This window comes from Arctopsyche grandis, chromosome 11, assembly GCF_051622035.1.
Source record: "Arctopsyche grandis isolate Sample6627 chromosome 11, ASM5162203v2, whole genome shotgun sequence".
Lineage (NCBI taxonomy): Eukaryota > Metazoa > Arthropoda > Insecta > Trichoptera > Hydropsychidae > Arctopsyche > Arctopsyche grandis.
The window spans coordinates 8,504,904-8,520,935 of record NC_135365.1 but is presented as its reverse complement, the minus strand read 5'-3'; the positions used below and the strand labels follow the sequence as shown (position 1 = coordinate 8,520,935).

General features: G+C 36.1%; 1 protein-coding gene across 2 annotated transcripts; it reads left to right on the top strand.

Annotated features, from left to right (window-relative positions):
- The first annotated feature begins 7,717 nt into the window (after positions 1–7,717).
- LOC143918718 (uncharacterized) lies at positions 7,718–14,965 on the top strand. Of its 2 annotated transcripts, XM_077440734.1 has the most exons (3): positions 7,723–7,900; positions 7,990–8,915; positions 14,828–14,965. In XM_077440734.1, the coding sequence occupies exons 1-3, from the start codon at positions 7,787–7,789 to the stop codon at positions 14,856–14,858; spliced, it is 1,071 nt and encodes a 356-aa protein (XP_077296860.1). In that variant the 5' UTR covers positions 7,723–7,786; the 3' UTR covers positions 14,859–14,965. The 2 variants fall into 2 exon arrangements, with proteins under 2 accessions (XP_077296859.1, XP_077296860.1); XM_077440733.1 differs by lacking the exon at positions 14,828–14,965 and having other exon boundaries at positions 7,718–7,900; positions 7,990–11,303.
- Positions 14,966–16,032: the final 1,067 nt, after the last annotated feature.

The following is a 16,032-nucleotide window of genomic DNA, read 5'->3' as shown; positions in this document are numbered from 1 at the left end:
TAATGGAACCTTGCAGAAACTGTATTCGACCAATTCCATAATAAAAAAAACATCCCCAAACCATGTGGCTTGGGGGATGCTTCACTGTCTTCAGGGTACACTTTTGGTCGAATCTTTCTCCAACTTTTCTTCGAACATACGGAAAACCATCGGAGCTGAAGAGGTTGAATTTCGACTCATCAGAATAATCACTTTCCGATATCGTCCAATTTTCGTGATATTTCGACCTCTCTAATCGGTTTTTCATCATTTTCTTCGTAAGTAATGTTTTTTTCGCAGGTTTACGAACGTACAGTCTAGCTTTTCTGAGTCGTCTTCTTAAGGTTACATCACTAATTTCAATTGAAAATTGATCCGAGATCTCTTTTCTTATCTCTACAGCAGTTTTGAACCGTGTCCGTAAAGATAATTGAGTTATCAGGCGATCTTGTCTCTCGGATGTGCATCTTTTCGGTCCTGTCCCCTTCTTACGAGCAAAAGTTTCAGAATCCTTTTTATTTTTCATTATTCTTGACACAGTAGATACAGAACGTCCCATTTGTTGAGAAATTGATCGCAATAAATGTCCAGAGTCTGCCAAAGCCACGATTTTTATATTCTCCTCCAATGATAGTTGAGTGTATTTTTGCATGGTATTTTTATTTTCAACGATTTCGATCCGTAAACCTCGACAGCTCACACTAAACTGAACTCAAATCGTACAAAACAATCATATGTAAAAGACCCGATCGTTAAAAACCACACACCTAAAGGGACAATATTTTTATTGCCCAAAAATCGTAAAATCACAAGTGTTCCGGTTTCCGAAACCGCGACGGTATGTATGTCTCAAAATTGATCGTGAACTGCTTCCACTGCTTTCGATGTTGAACACCATCTCGTATCCGAATGTTTTTACAAGCTACATAATTATGATGAACGATTTTTCCCATATGTTTAGTAAACGATGACAAAAATTTAAAAAGAGTGAATTTAAATAAAAATTAAATTGATTTGTAAACTAAAAATTTTAAAATAAAAACCGTGGTAAAAAAAACTTTTTTAAATACAAATCTCCTTTTAGTTTTGTATATATTATTAAGATATGTAATTATAAACTCAAGGGGCCGCCTAAGTACGTATGTGATGATACAAAAGCGGCCCAAACCTCCTAGTAATATATTTAATTACATTAGTTTAAGCCGGGATCATAATTTTGATTGAAACCCCAAACATTGAAAACTCTTTGTTCAGACTACTTGTCTGATGGTCGGCTTTCGTGGCCTTACGACCCACGATTTGGCCGATGTGTGTTTGGTGTTGGCCACCCTGACAGCGGCTAGCCCACACACGACAGTTGTTTGATAACGTTTGGCGCGTAAACATAGGTGTTTACGTGGCCCTTCGCTTCTTGCCACCGACCACCAGCTCGAGACTGGTGGGGTTGTGACGATACTTGGAGACCAGCTCCAGTATCCGTCCGGTGTGCACCAGAGGAAGCCTGGCCTGTCTTCGTCCAGAAGGCAGACAACGCAGCTACGCGTGGCTAACCTCAAAAAGCACGCGTGCTTTCTTTGTTTACTCTCCCCCCTTCCTCCCTGCTTGATCTCTGTATAACTTATACAAAATACAGTCGCAATACATAAACAGATTTACGCCCTGTTTTCATTGGTTTACAATTTCCCGCCCTTGTCCCGTATCACACTCACTTACGCACACTGTACGAGAGGGAGATAGAGCAGAGCCGACATCAGCAGAGACCAGACCGCAGACGACGATCTGCAGATCCCGTGGAGGAGACAATGCGCCGCGCTTTACCACTGAGCAACATCACAAAACCGACGCAGGCGGCGTCTCGATTGAGACCAGTTTTAGGGTGTGACCAGTTTGGACCAGACCAAGGACGATTTTGGGCCAACTTTTAAAACCAGTAGCGTACAAAATATCGAAATAAAAATTAAATTAAATATCAAAATTAAGCTAAAGAGCGAGATTGAGCTAAAATTAGATCATCGTTGATGTTTTGAATTACGACGATACGCATTTACAACCAGAGAAATATTATAATTTCTCTGATTACGAGCGAAAAAAAATCTTATTATATCTTAAAAGTCGTCACGATATACTACTGTATTTCAACCGTCGATGAAACATTTAACAAAAAAACCGTTGGTGTCGGATGTCGGTGATTTGTCAAAGGGTTTTTTTTTCTTTCGTCGAAATAAAATTAATAATCACACATTATCCGATAAATTTTACCTCTGAGATGGATTTAATTATTTGATTTATTTCGACGAGAGAAACAATTGAAGACTAAAAAAATTTCGATTGATGTACCGACAACGCAACGGATTGCGGACGATCGCTGGATCACCCATACTAATACATGATATATTCTCAGTAACTGTGCATTAGGGCAGCGGTTTCCAAACTGGGAGGCGCGCCTCCCTGGGGAGGCGCGGACTATTGCCAGGGGAGGCGCCAAAACTTTTATAAAAAAATTATTTTCATACCATAATATCTACAAATAAATAAAACTTCATATCGTAGCTTAACAGTAAAAATTCAATACATGAATATTTATTTTTATTTTTCTTTCATTTTTATATCTACATTTAATTCCTATAAAAAAATATCCGGAGAGGAAGATTTTAAAAATCGCGCCTTTGCAAACGCTCTTTTTCGGTAATGCACAAAACGACCTTTAGTTGCATGAAACAATAACCTCAAATTTATAAGTCACTCGTGGCTGAAGCGTATTGTCGGGATGTGATATTGTTTTTATCGTGATTTCTTTCTGAAAATAATAGTTAGTATATTTTTATAATTACATTTAATTATTATTTGTTTAAATTATATCAATAAAATATTTTTTAGCCGAATGGATAAATTTTTGAGTGATTACAAGAGTAATTACAATAATGAGTAATTAATAAATTTTGAGTAATTACAATAATGAAGATACTGATGCTTATATAAGTGGGAATAAAAGCAAAAAAGAACAAGGAGATAAAGATTTGAAGAAAAGACGATACAGTTCATCGAAATAATAGTTAATATATTTTTATAATTACAATTCATTATTATTTATTTTAAATTATATCAATAAAATATTTTTTAGCCGAATGGATACATTTTTGAGTGGTTACAAGAGAAAAGTCGACAATAATGAAGATACTGATGCTTATACAAGTGGAAATAAAATCAAAAAAGGACAAGGAGATAAAGCTTAAAGTGTTATTATAGATGGTTTGGAAAAACCAATGTGTTTGTTGTGTTCGAAAGTTTTGGCTTCAGATAGTATGAGACCAGTCAAATTAAAACGGCACCTAGAAACTACATTCTGAATACGTTGAAAAGCCCATAGAATTTTTTCAAAGAAAATTGGATGAGATAAATATTCAGAAGCAAACGTTCAAAAAAATACTTTCAGTTACACCAAACGCATTATTGGCTTCGTACCATGTCTTTTACCGAATCGCAAAATGTAAGAAAGCACATATAATAGGAGAAACCCTACTTTTACCAGCAGCTGTTGATATGGTTCGAATAATGTTCGGCGAATCGTATGCAAAACAGTTGAGACAAATTCCACTAGCTGATAATACAGTCGGAAGGAGAATCAATGATATATCTGAAGATATTTGCGATCAATTAGTTTCTCGGCTTTGTACTTCAAAATTCGCAATACAAGTAGATGAGGCAACTGATATAGCTAAAGATGCCCATTTAATTGCATATGTTCGATATGTCGCGGATAATAATATATTAGAAGATATATTATTTTGCAAACCCATTCTTGGGAAGACCACATCCATTGAAATTTTTAATATAATAGACAGTTTTTTTTAAGAAAACGACATAAAGTGGAATAATTGCGTTGGATTGTGTACCGACGGAGCTCACTCAATGTCCGGACACAAAGCAGGTCTTCAAGCATTGGTCAAAAAGAAAGCACCACATGCTATCTGGATGCACTGTATGCTTCACAGAGCAGCTCCAGTGTCAAAAAATATGAGCGACGAACTGAACAGCATTTTTTCAAAAGTTATAAAAATTATAAACTACATTAAGAACAGTCCTTTGAGAGCATGGCTGTTCGCAAAGCTGTGCGCTGATATGGAAGCTAATTATACCTCACTTTTGTATTATTGTGAAGTTCGCTGGCTATCTCGTGCAAAAATGATTCAAAGGGTGTTTGAACTCAAAGAAGAAATAGCAACCTTTCTCGAAGAAAACCAACATGAAGAGGCACATTTGTGGATGAACGACAATTTTATTGTTAAACTTGCCTATTTGGTTGAAATTTTTGGAAAATTGAGCGGTTTAAATAAATCAATGCAGGGATCACAAATACATCCATTTGTTCAAAAAGACAAAGTAAAAGCTTTCATTAAAAAGTTGAAGTTATGGAAATCAAATTTACAAAAGAATGAGTTGGATATGTTTTCACTTTCCAAAGATTTCTGGGCCACAGCCAATATTGAAGCAAGTAAAAATCTTTTCCTGACCACTTGGATGGTATAGTGCTGCATTGTTCCAATTATTTCAAAGACCTTGATTTCTCAAAGTTTTTATGTATACAGAATCCATTTAATTACAATGAAGAAGACGAATTCGAGCTGAGAACCATCGAAAATGAAAAATTGATAGAATTATCATGCGATAGTTCACTAAAACAAAAGTTTCAAAATGAAACCATAATCAAATTTTGGATGAATCTTATTTTTTTTTTTATTTTTTATTTATTTTATTTCTTATCTTAGTGGAGAGTATGAATCTTTGTATTGCAAAGCAATGCAAGTGCTTCTACCGTTTGTAACATCTTATTTATGCGAAACGGGCTTTTCGGCACTAGCTGCAATGAAAACCAAATATTGAGCCAGGTTAATAGTCGAAAAGGAGTTACGAGTGGCACTCTCCATATTGCCCCCAAGATTTGATAAACTTTGTGCCAACAAACAACAACATCCGTCAAATTAAATTTTGATGTGTTAGATGTATGTAGTTTATTATAAAAATAAATATACGTGTTTGTATAAATTTATGTTATAGCAAAACCTTTTTAATCTTCTGTCTATTGTGGGGTTAAGTATTTTTTTTTTAAATAAAGGTTTATTATTTAAAACGTGTCTCTATTATTATATCTATTAAAAAATAAAAGGTGGGGAGGCGCGGCAAAAAAAATTTTTTTTAAGGGAGGCGTAGTAGCATAAAGTTTGGAAACCGCTGCATTAGGGGGAAGTAAAAATAATAATTCTTTGATTTTTTTTCGATCTTAGTGCGTATCTTCGTAAGTCAAAACATCTTCGACAAACAAAAGTCGAGGATTACCTGTATGTGATTGTTGATGATCTAATTTTAGGTCAATCTCGAAAATTTATTTGAATTGGGCATGTTCTATTTTAACTTTCATTATTTAATTTTAATATAATGATTATAATTTTATTTTGATATTTGAATTTAATTTTAATATAATAATAATTGCTTTTATTTTGATATTGTAACGAACGGATTTACGCGCGCTTATCTGATCTCGCGGTGGGAGTGCAGAGGGCGTTTACGTCGTTCTTCCAAGGGTCGGGATCTATGGAAACGTGGACTAACCTTGGGATAGTGATTCCTGACTGCAAATCGTCTTCTCGTTGAAGCACCGCTGGTCAGGTCACAGCAGCGGGAGGGGGAGGCAGGAGACAAACTTCGTACTGCCTCGTGTGGACACAAGATGGCGATCTCTGGGCGTCTCTGAAGACGCTCTGCGGAGATGCTGGATAGGGAGGTCCTTCCCGGACGACGGCTGGCAGCAGAGAGAAGAGGCTCTGCGGTCCTCTGGTCGGTCCTCTCACGGCTGAGGTTTCTCCGGAAACGGCGTGAGGAATGCAGGGGACGTTGTGCTGGAACTCAGGGGAGAGAGTGATGCTACACTCGACCTCAAAGCGGTTCTTCAGCACTGATGGTGGATCTCTGGGCCCCGTCTCCCCCTGGAGACGTGCACAGGAGAGACCTTTCTTCGACGGGCGATCGCGGGTGAGAGAGGCTCGCTCTACATGCGCGCGCGCCTATAAGGCTTTTTTCTGGGTGGCCACTCGAAATAAAGGACGAGTGTTGCCCTATGGGACGATGGGGAGAACGTCGCGTTACAATATTTAATTTCAATTTTTAAATTTAATGTTTATTTCGATATTTTGTACGCTACTGGTTTTATCCTGCTGGTTAAAAAGTTGGCCCAAAATCGTCGTTGGTTTAGTCCGTAAGCACCATTACCGTTCACATGAATTTATCCATTTTTTGAAATTGCAACCATTGAAGTAGAATGGGTAGAAGCGCTCTCAGCTTCCAAAAATGTTGCTACGAAAACTCCGTGCATACGGAGATTTCGGCTGTTTTTCTCAGTTGTTTGTTGAGCTCTGTAGCAGTAGGATCTCTTTGAAATAGGCTCTACTAGTGAAATTGTGTGGTAGTATTAGTTCGACAAAGTCCGAACATCTGTATGTGCACGTGCTAGATGTTCGGACCAGCCTCACTTATTGAAAAACAGGGCCGTACACCGTTGCTCTCAGCCCCTAAAAATGTTGCCACAAAGATGAAAATGAAAATGACGGGAAAACATTATCAAACAAAATCACAAACGTAGAAATAGTTTCTAAAATATTAAAATTATTTTTGGGTACCAATATTTTTAGTATCTATATTATATATCTATATTAGTGCATTCTACAGATCAGCCTGCTATAAAAAACCATAGATTACAGTTAATTCGCGCGACCATTGAAAATTTTGTTAAAATTAGAGTTTATTACATTGCGAAAAAAGATAATTTGGTTAACAAATATTCATCGAAAAGGTATTTGTTTAACAAAACAGTTCTTTTCCAAGGATTTTAAAATTCTTTTATTTATGATATGTATAGTACTGTCACACTAACACACTAAAATTATTTATAATATGTCATTCTGATTGATATGTCATATTTGTATATTTATATATTTCTAATTCAACTTAATTCTCGCGACTAGGAGGCTTCCACTTTTGGGGACTGATAACACTCCCAAGGAAGGAATCCTCTTGGGCAGCTATTTAAATTTTTCACTTAATTTCGCGTAAACGCCTTTCTTATTTCTTTATATGTATTGTAACTATCGTGAAAATTGTTTAAATTAAAGATAACTTGAGTCCCCTTGGTTATAGTGGAGTACCCTTATGGACCATTGATACAAGGGTGGGAAAGAGGTGGAAGCGCAACTTCCTATGGGTCAAAAGCTGTTAATAGAGATACAAAGTTATATTTTGTATTTTTAAATTGAATTAAAATTAATATTTTATCTATTGATACTTCGTAAATAGATAAAATAAAAATATGCCCAATGCCACCCTGAACGTCAAGGGACGATAAGCGACGATCACTTCCACGAATTTTTTTTCCTCACTCTTTTGTCTCTCTTCTGACTTTCCGTCTCTCTCTTCGATGGCTCGCTTTTAAGCGATACTTTTGTTAGGAATGACTATTCTATACATTATACTTCAATTATTGCAACGGAATAGTATAAAAGCCCTCCAGATGCTCTTAAAAAGAATATTCTCGGTTTGGAGAATATACTCGGTAATATTCTCCAAAAGATTATTACCAAGAATTTTACAACACTAAGTAAATCTATCTTTTCTGACGAGCTGACTGTGAGGAGTTGGTATAAGTTGGCACCTGAAAGTTGGTATAACTAGTACCAAATTTAGACAAAATATGTCACTAAAACAATAACAAGGCCAAGCCTAGTCGATCAGGTTGCTGTCAGAACTAAATGCAGGGACGATGGAGTGCAGGCTTTGTCTTGGATCAGCTCCGGCCGAGTCTTCCGTCTCCATCTTCGGTGATCCTCATCCAGAGCGTTTAGAACAACGCATTCGGACCTTCTGTCAAATTAATGTCAGTTGCTGGTTACAGCTGGTTACAACTATTGTGGACCCAATTGGTTAACTGTTCTCACCGCTTAATCGTATTTCTTTCATGTGCAGGTTAAAAGAGGCGACGGGTTGCCGGACTCGGTGTGTCTTTCGTGTAAGACCAATCTGGAATTGCTAATCAGCTTTCGAAAGGCTTGTTTTCGAAGCAACGAAACGTCTCAACTGAGGTTAGATGATTGTTTGAAGATCAAGACTGAAGAAGTTTTCTTGGAAGATGTAAGATGGGACGATGAGCTTTCGTTATCGACAATTCACCGAAAGAATAGTGAAATTTGTTCAAAGCCATTTCCCATGGAATCTAAACTTGTTTTGTGTACTAGAGATAAACCATTCAAATGTGAAATTTGTTTAAAACCATTTTCTCACAAATCTCGCCTTGAGTCACACAAAATATCGCATACTGGAATAAAACCTCACAAATGTGAAATTTGTTTAAAATCATTTTCTCGAAAATATTACTTCGAATCACATAAAATATCGCATACTGGGATAAAACTATACAAATGTGACATTTGCTTAAAATCATTTGTTCATAAACATGGACTTGTATTACATTTCAGGACTCACAGGGGAGAAAAGCCCTACAAGTGTGAAATTTGTTTAAAATCATTTTATCTAAAATCTGGTCTCGTGATACATTTAAGGTCTCACACGGGGGAAAAGCCTTACAAGTGTGAAAATTGTTTAAAATCATTTTCTCAAAAACAAGGACTTGTGATACATTTAAGATCTCACACGGGGGAAAAGCCTTACAAGTGTGAAAATTGTTTAAAATCATTTTCTCATAAACAAGGACTTGTGATACATTCAAGATTTCACACGGGGGAAAAGCCTTACGAGTGTGAAATTTGTTTCAAATCATTTTATCAAAGATCTAACCTCATGTATCATAAAAAGTCTCATACTGGGATAAAACTACAATGTGACATTTGCTTAAAAGCATTTATTCATAAACAAGGACTTGTGATACATTTAAGGTCTCACACAGGGGAAATGCCTTACAAGTGTGGAATTTGTTTAAAATCATTTTCTCAAAAATCGAACCTGGAATCACATAAAAAATCGCATACTATGATAAAAATAAAATGTGAAATTTGCTTAAAACCATTTATTCATAAACGAAGCCTTGTGAGGCATATAAGGTCTCACACGGGGGAAAAGCCTTACAATTGTGAAATCTGTTTAAAATCATTTTTTCATAAACAAGGACTTGTGATACATTTAAGGTCTCACACAGGGGAAATGCCTTACAAGTGTGGAATTTGTTTAAAATCATATTCTACAAAATTTGACCTCGAATCACATGAAAAAACGCATACTGGGATACAACCACACAAATGTGAAATTTGCTTAAAGTCATTTATTCATAAACGAAGCCTTGTGAGGCATTTAATGTCTCACCGGAGAAAAGCCTTGCAAGTGTGAAATCTGTTTAAAATCATTTATTCATAAACAAGAACTTGTGATACATTTAAGGTCTCACACAGGGGAAATGCCTTATAAGTGTTGAATTTGTTTAAAATCATTTTCTCAAACATCGAACCTGGAATCACATAAAAAATCGTATACTAGGATAAAAATAAAATGTGACATTTGCTTAAAATCATTTATTCAACATAGACTTTTGATACATTTAAGGTCTCACACGGGGGAAAAGCCTTACAAGTGTGAAATCTGTTTAAAATCATTTTCTCACAACTCTAGTTTCATTCACTAACTCTACATAACTTGAAAACAACTATTTTGCAACATTTGCCTGAAACTAGTTAAGAAGATTCCTGAGTCCGGAATCCATTTTCCGTGTCAGCTGAACCAGTAGGCTTAAGCGTAAGTGATTATGAAAATCTAATTGAAATACTCAGTGACATCGTTTTGAAACAAAAATACAAATAGCAGTCATTGAATAAATCATTTCTGAGCGAGTTCGTCCGAAGAATACCCCAATATGTCAAAACAAGCTATTTTTGTTTTACTTCCGTTTTCTACATCCTATATTGTGCCTGATACAGGTTTTTCATTCCAAATTGAACCCTTTTTCATTTTAAATTAAACCTTTTTCATTTCAAATTGATCTCTTTTCAATGTCAATTTGAAATGAAAAATGGTCAATTTGGAATGAAAAACCTATATCAAGAAGATTTGCGATTCTAGGACTCAAAATCGTTAAGAGCTTTGTTTACTATATTTAAAAATAAATAATAAGTGTTTTAATAATCTATTTTATTTTATTAATACTCACCTTTAAAGTAAGCTAAGTGTTCCATTGCAGAAAAAGTTTCCCTGCTATAGGCTATTGTAAGAATAACTACACACGAAATTAATTGACTAATTGAATCAAGGAAGATAACGAAATAATGATAGACTGAAATCATTATCACTAAAAGCAAACTTATTGACGCCGTCCACACACAAGATATCAATTAAAGATATTTACTAGATCTAGAAATACTGTGAATCGAACGTATGAGAGCATTGCGTTCGAACACACGGTATTTACTAGATTCAGTAAATATCGTTATTTTTTATATCTTGTGTGTGGACGGCCCCATTACTATTCCAATATCGTCATTATTTTAGTACAAGTGTGGTGCCCGTTGATTTCAACGGGTGACTGCAGAAAGGAATTGATACACGAATTAAAATAGAGTTATATGTTATAGAGTTATATGTAATTGCAGTGGCGTAGCGTGAATTCCAGGCGCCCCCCCGCAAAATATTTTAAGGACAACTCAAAGATATATTAAAGGATAAAATATTTTAAGGACTCTTGTACAACATGAACAAGAGGAACAGGCTTTTCCTCCCGTATCTACGCGCGCACATTAAACAAGGCTGTATGACAAAAGAGAGATAATTTCACAGCATGCCACTGATATGTATTATATATGTATGTACATAGTACCGTTTACCATGCACCCTTTTTTTATCTTTCGATTTAAGATCTTTCGATTTTCGAACTTTGCCTTCCGATATTTGCTTTTTCGACCTTTTCACTTTCGGTCCCGTAAAATAAATTTCCAAATTAATAATTCAATCCTTTTTACGTACATATACCTATATATCGAAGTGCACAATCTGTTTAAAGCAGGAGAATTTTCGCATGATCACCAAACTTCATCTATTGTTACTACGTAAATCGATAAAGTAAATATACAAGAATAAGAGAGAATTCTTAGAAAATAGTTTGAAAAATGGCACTGACGTTCAAAAAATGGAAAAAGACGGCAGTCTTCTAGTCCTATTGGCATAGATCAATTACACAATGAGGATGAATTCAAAATATAATAATGTATGTACATATAGTACATACAATAAAACGAGATGCAAATAGGTAGAAAAATAAGAGGTTTTTAAAAACATATTACAAAGAAATTACAGAACAAATTAAAAAATCCGTAAAAAAGGCGCGCCGCTTTGTGGCGCCCTCCCGCATTGCAAGGTCTACGGGCGCGGTAGGTACGCCACTGTGTAATTGAAGAATTATAACTTAAATACATTATTTCGACGCCGTTCATTTTTACGAATTGATTTTGCTACACAAACATATTGAAAGTAGTTTTTACAATTTGATCCATTCATCTACTGTAAAATAAAAATATTGTATATTTTAAGGGGGGAGTAGCGGATGCAAACAAAAACATTTGCATTACCATGTCAGGTACTTATGCATGTTAGATCCAAAGTCCAAGTTATCCCTTTTGCTTTTTTTTGCAAAAAATATTTTGAATTTATTTTATTGCATTTCATGACAATTCTTACAAAACATTGTACAAATTGTGATGTCTTTTCAATCTTCTTTCCCCCTCGTCTGGAAAAGCCCTATACATATGTATAGGGCTATGGTGACTGCGCTGTGGGCTGCTGTGTAGGCTGCGCTGTTCAGATCACGTCGGGGTCACCAGTTATGGGGACTGATCTAGTTGTGAAGGTGTTCTTCACCACCAGTCCGCCATGTATTATAGACGAGTTCGTCTGTGTTTTAGTAGTTAATACTGCTGTTTGTTTGAATAAGGTACTTTATTGTTTGAATATACAAGTGTATAAATATGTTGTTGAAGCGGCTGGAATCGTAGTGTTCTCGAGACGGCTATTGGCTGTTGACTTGGTGTCGTGATGGCCGCTGGATCTGCAATGTGTCGTTGCTCTGGATCCGGCTATGTTCAGATGTCTCTGGATATGGCAGTGTGTTGCTGGCTCGGCATTCGGCTGAGTTGCAAGCGTTCTTCCATTGTAGGGTAGTGTAGTGGTAGCTGTTCAGATGGTGGATGTCGACTGGTCCGCTGCTGTGTGTCGACTCTTGTTGCTGTGGGTCGACTGAAGTTGTTTGGGGTGGACCTCCTTTTATATTGTTTTTGGGGATCCACGTGACCTGTGTTTGGCGATTGATTCCGAGAACCGCAGGTGGTGTTAACGTGTGCGAGTTATGCGAGGAATGTGGTTTTTTGTTTAGGGTGGACGTTTCTCGAATGTTTGGCGTCGTTCCACTCGATTTAGTTTAATGGATGCAGGTGTTCTTCGACTTCGTGTCGTTCTGATTAGTTTGTTGGGGTGGAATATGCTCGAATGTTTGGCGTCGTTCCACTCGATTTAGTTTAATGGATGCAGGTGTTCTTCGACTTGAGATGACGTCAATGGTTGAGCGTGAGAAATGTATTCTCCGTCGCAATAGATTTCGATAGTTTCGATTGCGGTGACGAGATTCCTACAGGGCTATTTTTATAATCTATTTATTAAAAATCTATTTTTGTTTTGTAATGACTAAGCTTCGGCGCGGACCGTGCTATTTTCTAGGAAAGAGGGTTGACTATTGTCAATTACTATTGTACTAAAAAGCTATAGAGCAAAAAAAAAAGGTTTACAATATCCTCGAAAATACCACGGTCCGCTCCGAACCTTAGTAATGACCAGCAATCAGGCCAATCATTTTGAGTTCGGTTTTGCTCTTCAATATCAGCTTGGGACGTTTCAGGAACATCAACCTGTACCGATATTTCTATATTTTCTGTCGTTGTTTCTGTTATTGTTTTTGGCTTTTTACTAAGGGAATCGGCAACAGCGTTTGAGAAGTAACAAGAGATTTCTTCATTTTTTTAAAGTTTACAAGTTTAACTAAAAAAATAATATTCGATTGAAGTATAAAAAAAATGTCGAAAAAATAGGTGCCGGAACGCCGTTCCACCGCATTACATGGAAAAAAAGCCCTGGGCAAATATAATATGTATATGTACTTAAATGGTTTAATTTACATACATATAGTTATATGGGGGATGAACGAATGAGACGACTGGCATATTAATGCACGTGTTTTATTTATGACAGCTGAAGGCAGAGTGAGTAGCGGCTCTCCGAACCCAGCCGAGTTGGCCCCCACTCGCAGGAAGGCAACCATACTCGACCATGTCGTATAAGCGAGCCGCCACAGTTACACTTCCAAACATTGCATATAATTCTTCGATCTGGTTTTAAATTAAATTGGACCCTTTTCTCCACAAATTGAACTTGGTCGGCAACGATAAAAAACTATCAACTGTTTTTTCTGCGAATGCGAATAATTTTGATTAATTTCTAAGAAATTTAACGAAAATGCATCTAATTTTTGCATATAATAAAAATGTGAACGGATTTCAATCTATTTTTCTAATACAAAATATATTTTATCGAATATTACAAACGTTACCTTTCAGAATCTGGACTCTGATTATTCGCATATCTGTTACCCCCTCTCGTTAGTCCTGCTTGTCAATGTCTACAGCTTTTGAGGAATGACCACAGGTCAATCTAGTTTGGTACGAGTTGACTGTGAGCAGTTGGTATAAAGTTGGCACCTCAAAGTTGGTATAATAAGGTGAGGCCCAGTCGATCAGGTTGTTGTCAGAATTAAATACAGAGACGATGGAGTGCAGGCTTTGTCTTGGATCAGCTCCGGCCGAGTCTTCCGTCTCCATCTTCGGTGATCCTCATCCAGAGCGTTTGGAACAACGCATTCGGACTTACTGTCAAATTAATGTCAGTTGCTGGTTACAGGTTACAACTATTGTGGACCCAATTGGTTAACTGTTCTCACCGCTTAATCCTATTTCTTTCATGTGCAGGTTGAAAGAGGACACCAGATTGGTCTTACACGAAAGACACACCGCGTCTTTCATGTGCAGGTTGAAGACTCGGTGTGTCTTTCGTGAAAGACCAATCTGGAATTGCAACTTTCGAAGGGCTTGTTTTCGAAGCAACGAAACGTCTCAACTGAGGTTAGATGATTGTTTGAAGATCAAGACTGAAGAAGTTTTCTTGGAAGATGTAAGATGGGACGATGAGCCTTTGTTGTCGACAATTCACCGAAAGAATAGTGAAATTTGTTCAAAGCCATTTCCCATGGAATCTAAACTTGTTTTGTGTACTAGAGATAAGCCGTTCAAATGTGAAATTTGTTTAAAACCATTTTCTCACAAATCTCGCCTTGAGTCACACAAAATATCGCATCTGGAATAAAACCACACAAATGTGAAATTTGTTTAAAATCATTTTCTCGAAAATATTACCTCGAATCACATAAAATATCGCATACTGGGATAAAACTATACAAATGTGACATTTGCTTAAAATCATTTGTTAGTAAACATGGACTTGTATTACATTTCAGGTCTCACACAGGAGAAAAACCCTACAAGTGTGAAATTTGTTTAAAATCATTTTATCAAAAAGCTAGTCTCGTGTTACATTTAAGGTCCCACACGGGGGAAAAGCCCTTCAAGTGTGAAATCTGTTTAAAATCATTTTGTCAAAAATCTAACCTTAAGGCACATAAAATATCGCATACTGGGACAAAACCACACAAATGTGAAATTTGCTTAAAATCATTTATTCATAAACGAAACCTTGTGAGCCATTTAAGGTCTCACACAGGGGAAAAGCCTACAGAATAGGTCAGTGTTTCTCTACCTGGGTCCACATGGCCACCTTGGGAGTCCTAGACCCTCTCCAGGGAGGCACAAACCAAAATTCTACTTTTGGAGAGGCTTGGCGAGCTATAGGGGAGGCACAGTCAGATTAAAATTTTTGTATGTAAATATTGTAGTATCGACAGAAGAGTTTAAATGTTTTATTTGTCATCAAACTGAATATACGTTTCATTTCCGAAAATATACTAGCTTGTGCAACAATGATTGGCAAATATATCGAGGATTTATCGCATATCTGAAAAAATATGTGCGAAATATTTTTTAAATATGATTGGGAAGGAGTTTGGGAACCATTTTTAAATAAGATCACATTTTTCGACAAATATGTAATATGTGAAGAAAACGAGGAGGATATTGAGCGCCTTCTGTTACACACGGAAGTTCGTTGGTTATCGAAGTGTAATTGTCATACTTTGAATAGTATTGTGTACTATATGAGTGACAACCAATTTGGGAAAGAAATGGTTGGTGCAAAAGGCAATATATTTTATTTATCAGATATATTTGAGAAATTTAATTTGCTAAACAAATAATTACAAGAAAAATGTTATAATCTCATAATGTGTAAAAATGTAATTATTACTCGAAAAGCTCGATCTTTTCAAAATTAATATTGGACGACGTGAGTCAACACAATTTCAATCATTGGCTACTATTTCTAATGAAATACAAAATGATGATCTAACCATATATATTGAACATTTGAAGCAGCTTCATGAGGATATATTAGTTAGATTTAATGATATTACAAATCTAAATATTCCAGATTGGGTGATTGATCCATTTAGTGTGAATGCAATTGATATTGATATCGAATGGTAAGAAAGTCTGATAGATCTGCAAAGAAATATGAATGCATAAGAAATATTTAAACTATGTAAATAAAGATAATTTTTGGATCAGCATTGAAATAGCGAATATATTTCTACAGCTTTGGGAGAAGGCAAGTTTATATTTCACTGCATTTTCTATATCTTATCTCGTTGAATCTAGATTTAGTCGAGTTATGCATCTCCTCTCAAAAGATCGTAACTCTGTTGATGTTGTAAAAACAGGCGATTTTCGTTGTTGTTACTAACAACATTATGTTTGTTACTAACAACATTATAAGCAAACGCGTTTATTTATTTCTAAGAAT

Coding starts and splice junctions, on each gene's coding strand:
- LOC143918718 (XM_077440733.1), top strand. CDS start 7,787: ATGGAGTGCAGGCTTTGTCTTGGATCAGCTCCGGCCGAGTCTTCCGTC. Junction 7,901..7,989: donor GGACCTTCTGTCAAATTAAT/GTCAGTTGCTGG, acceptor TTTCATGTGCAG/GTTAAAAGAGGCGACGGGTT.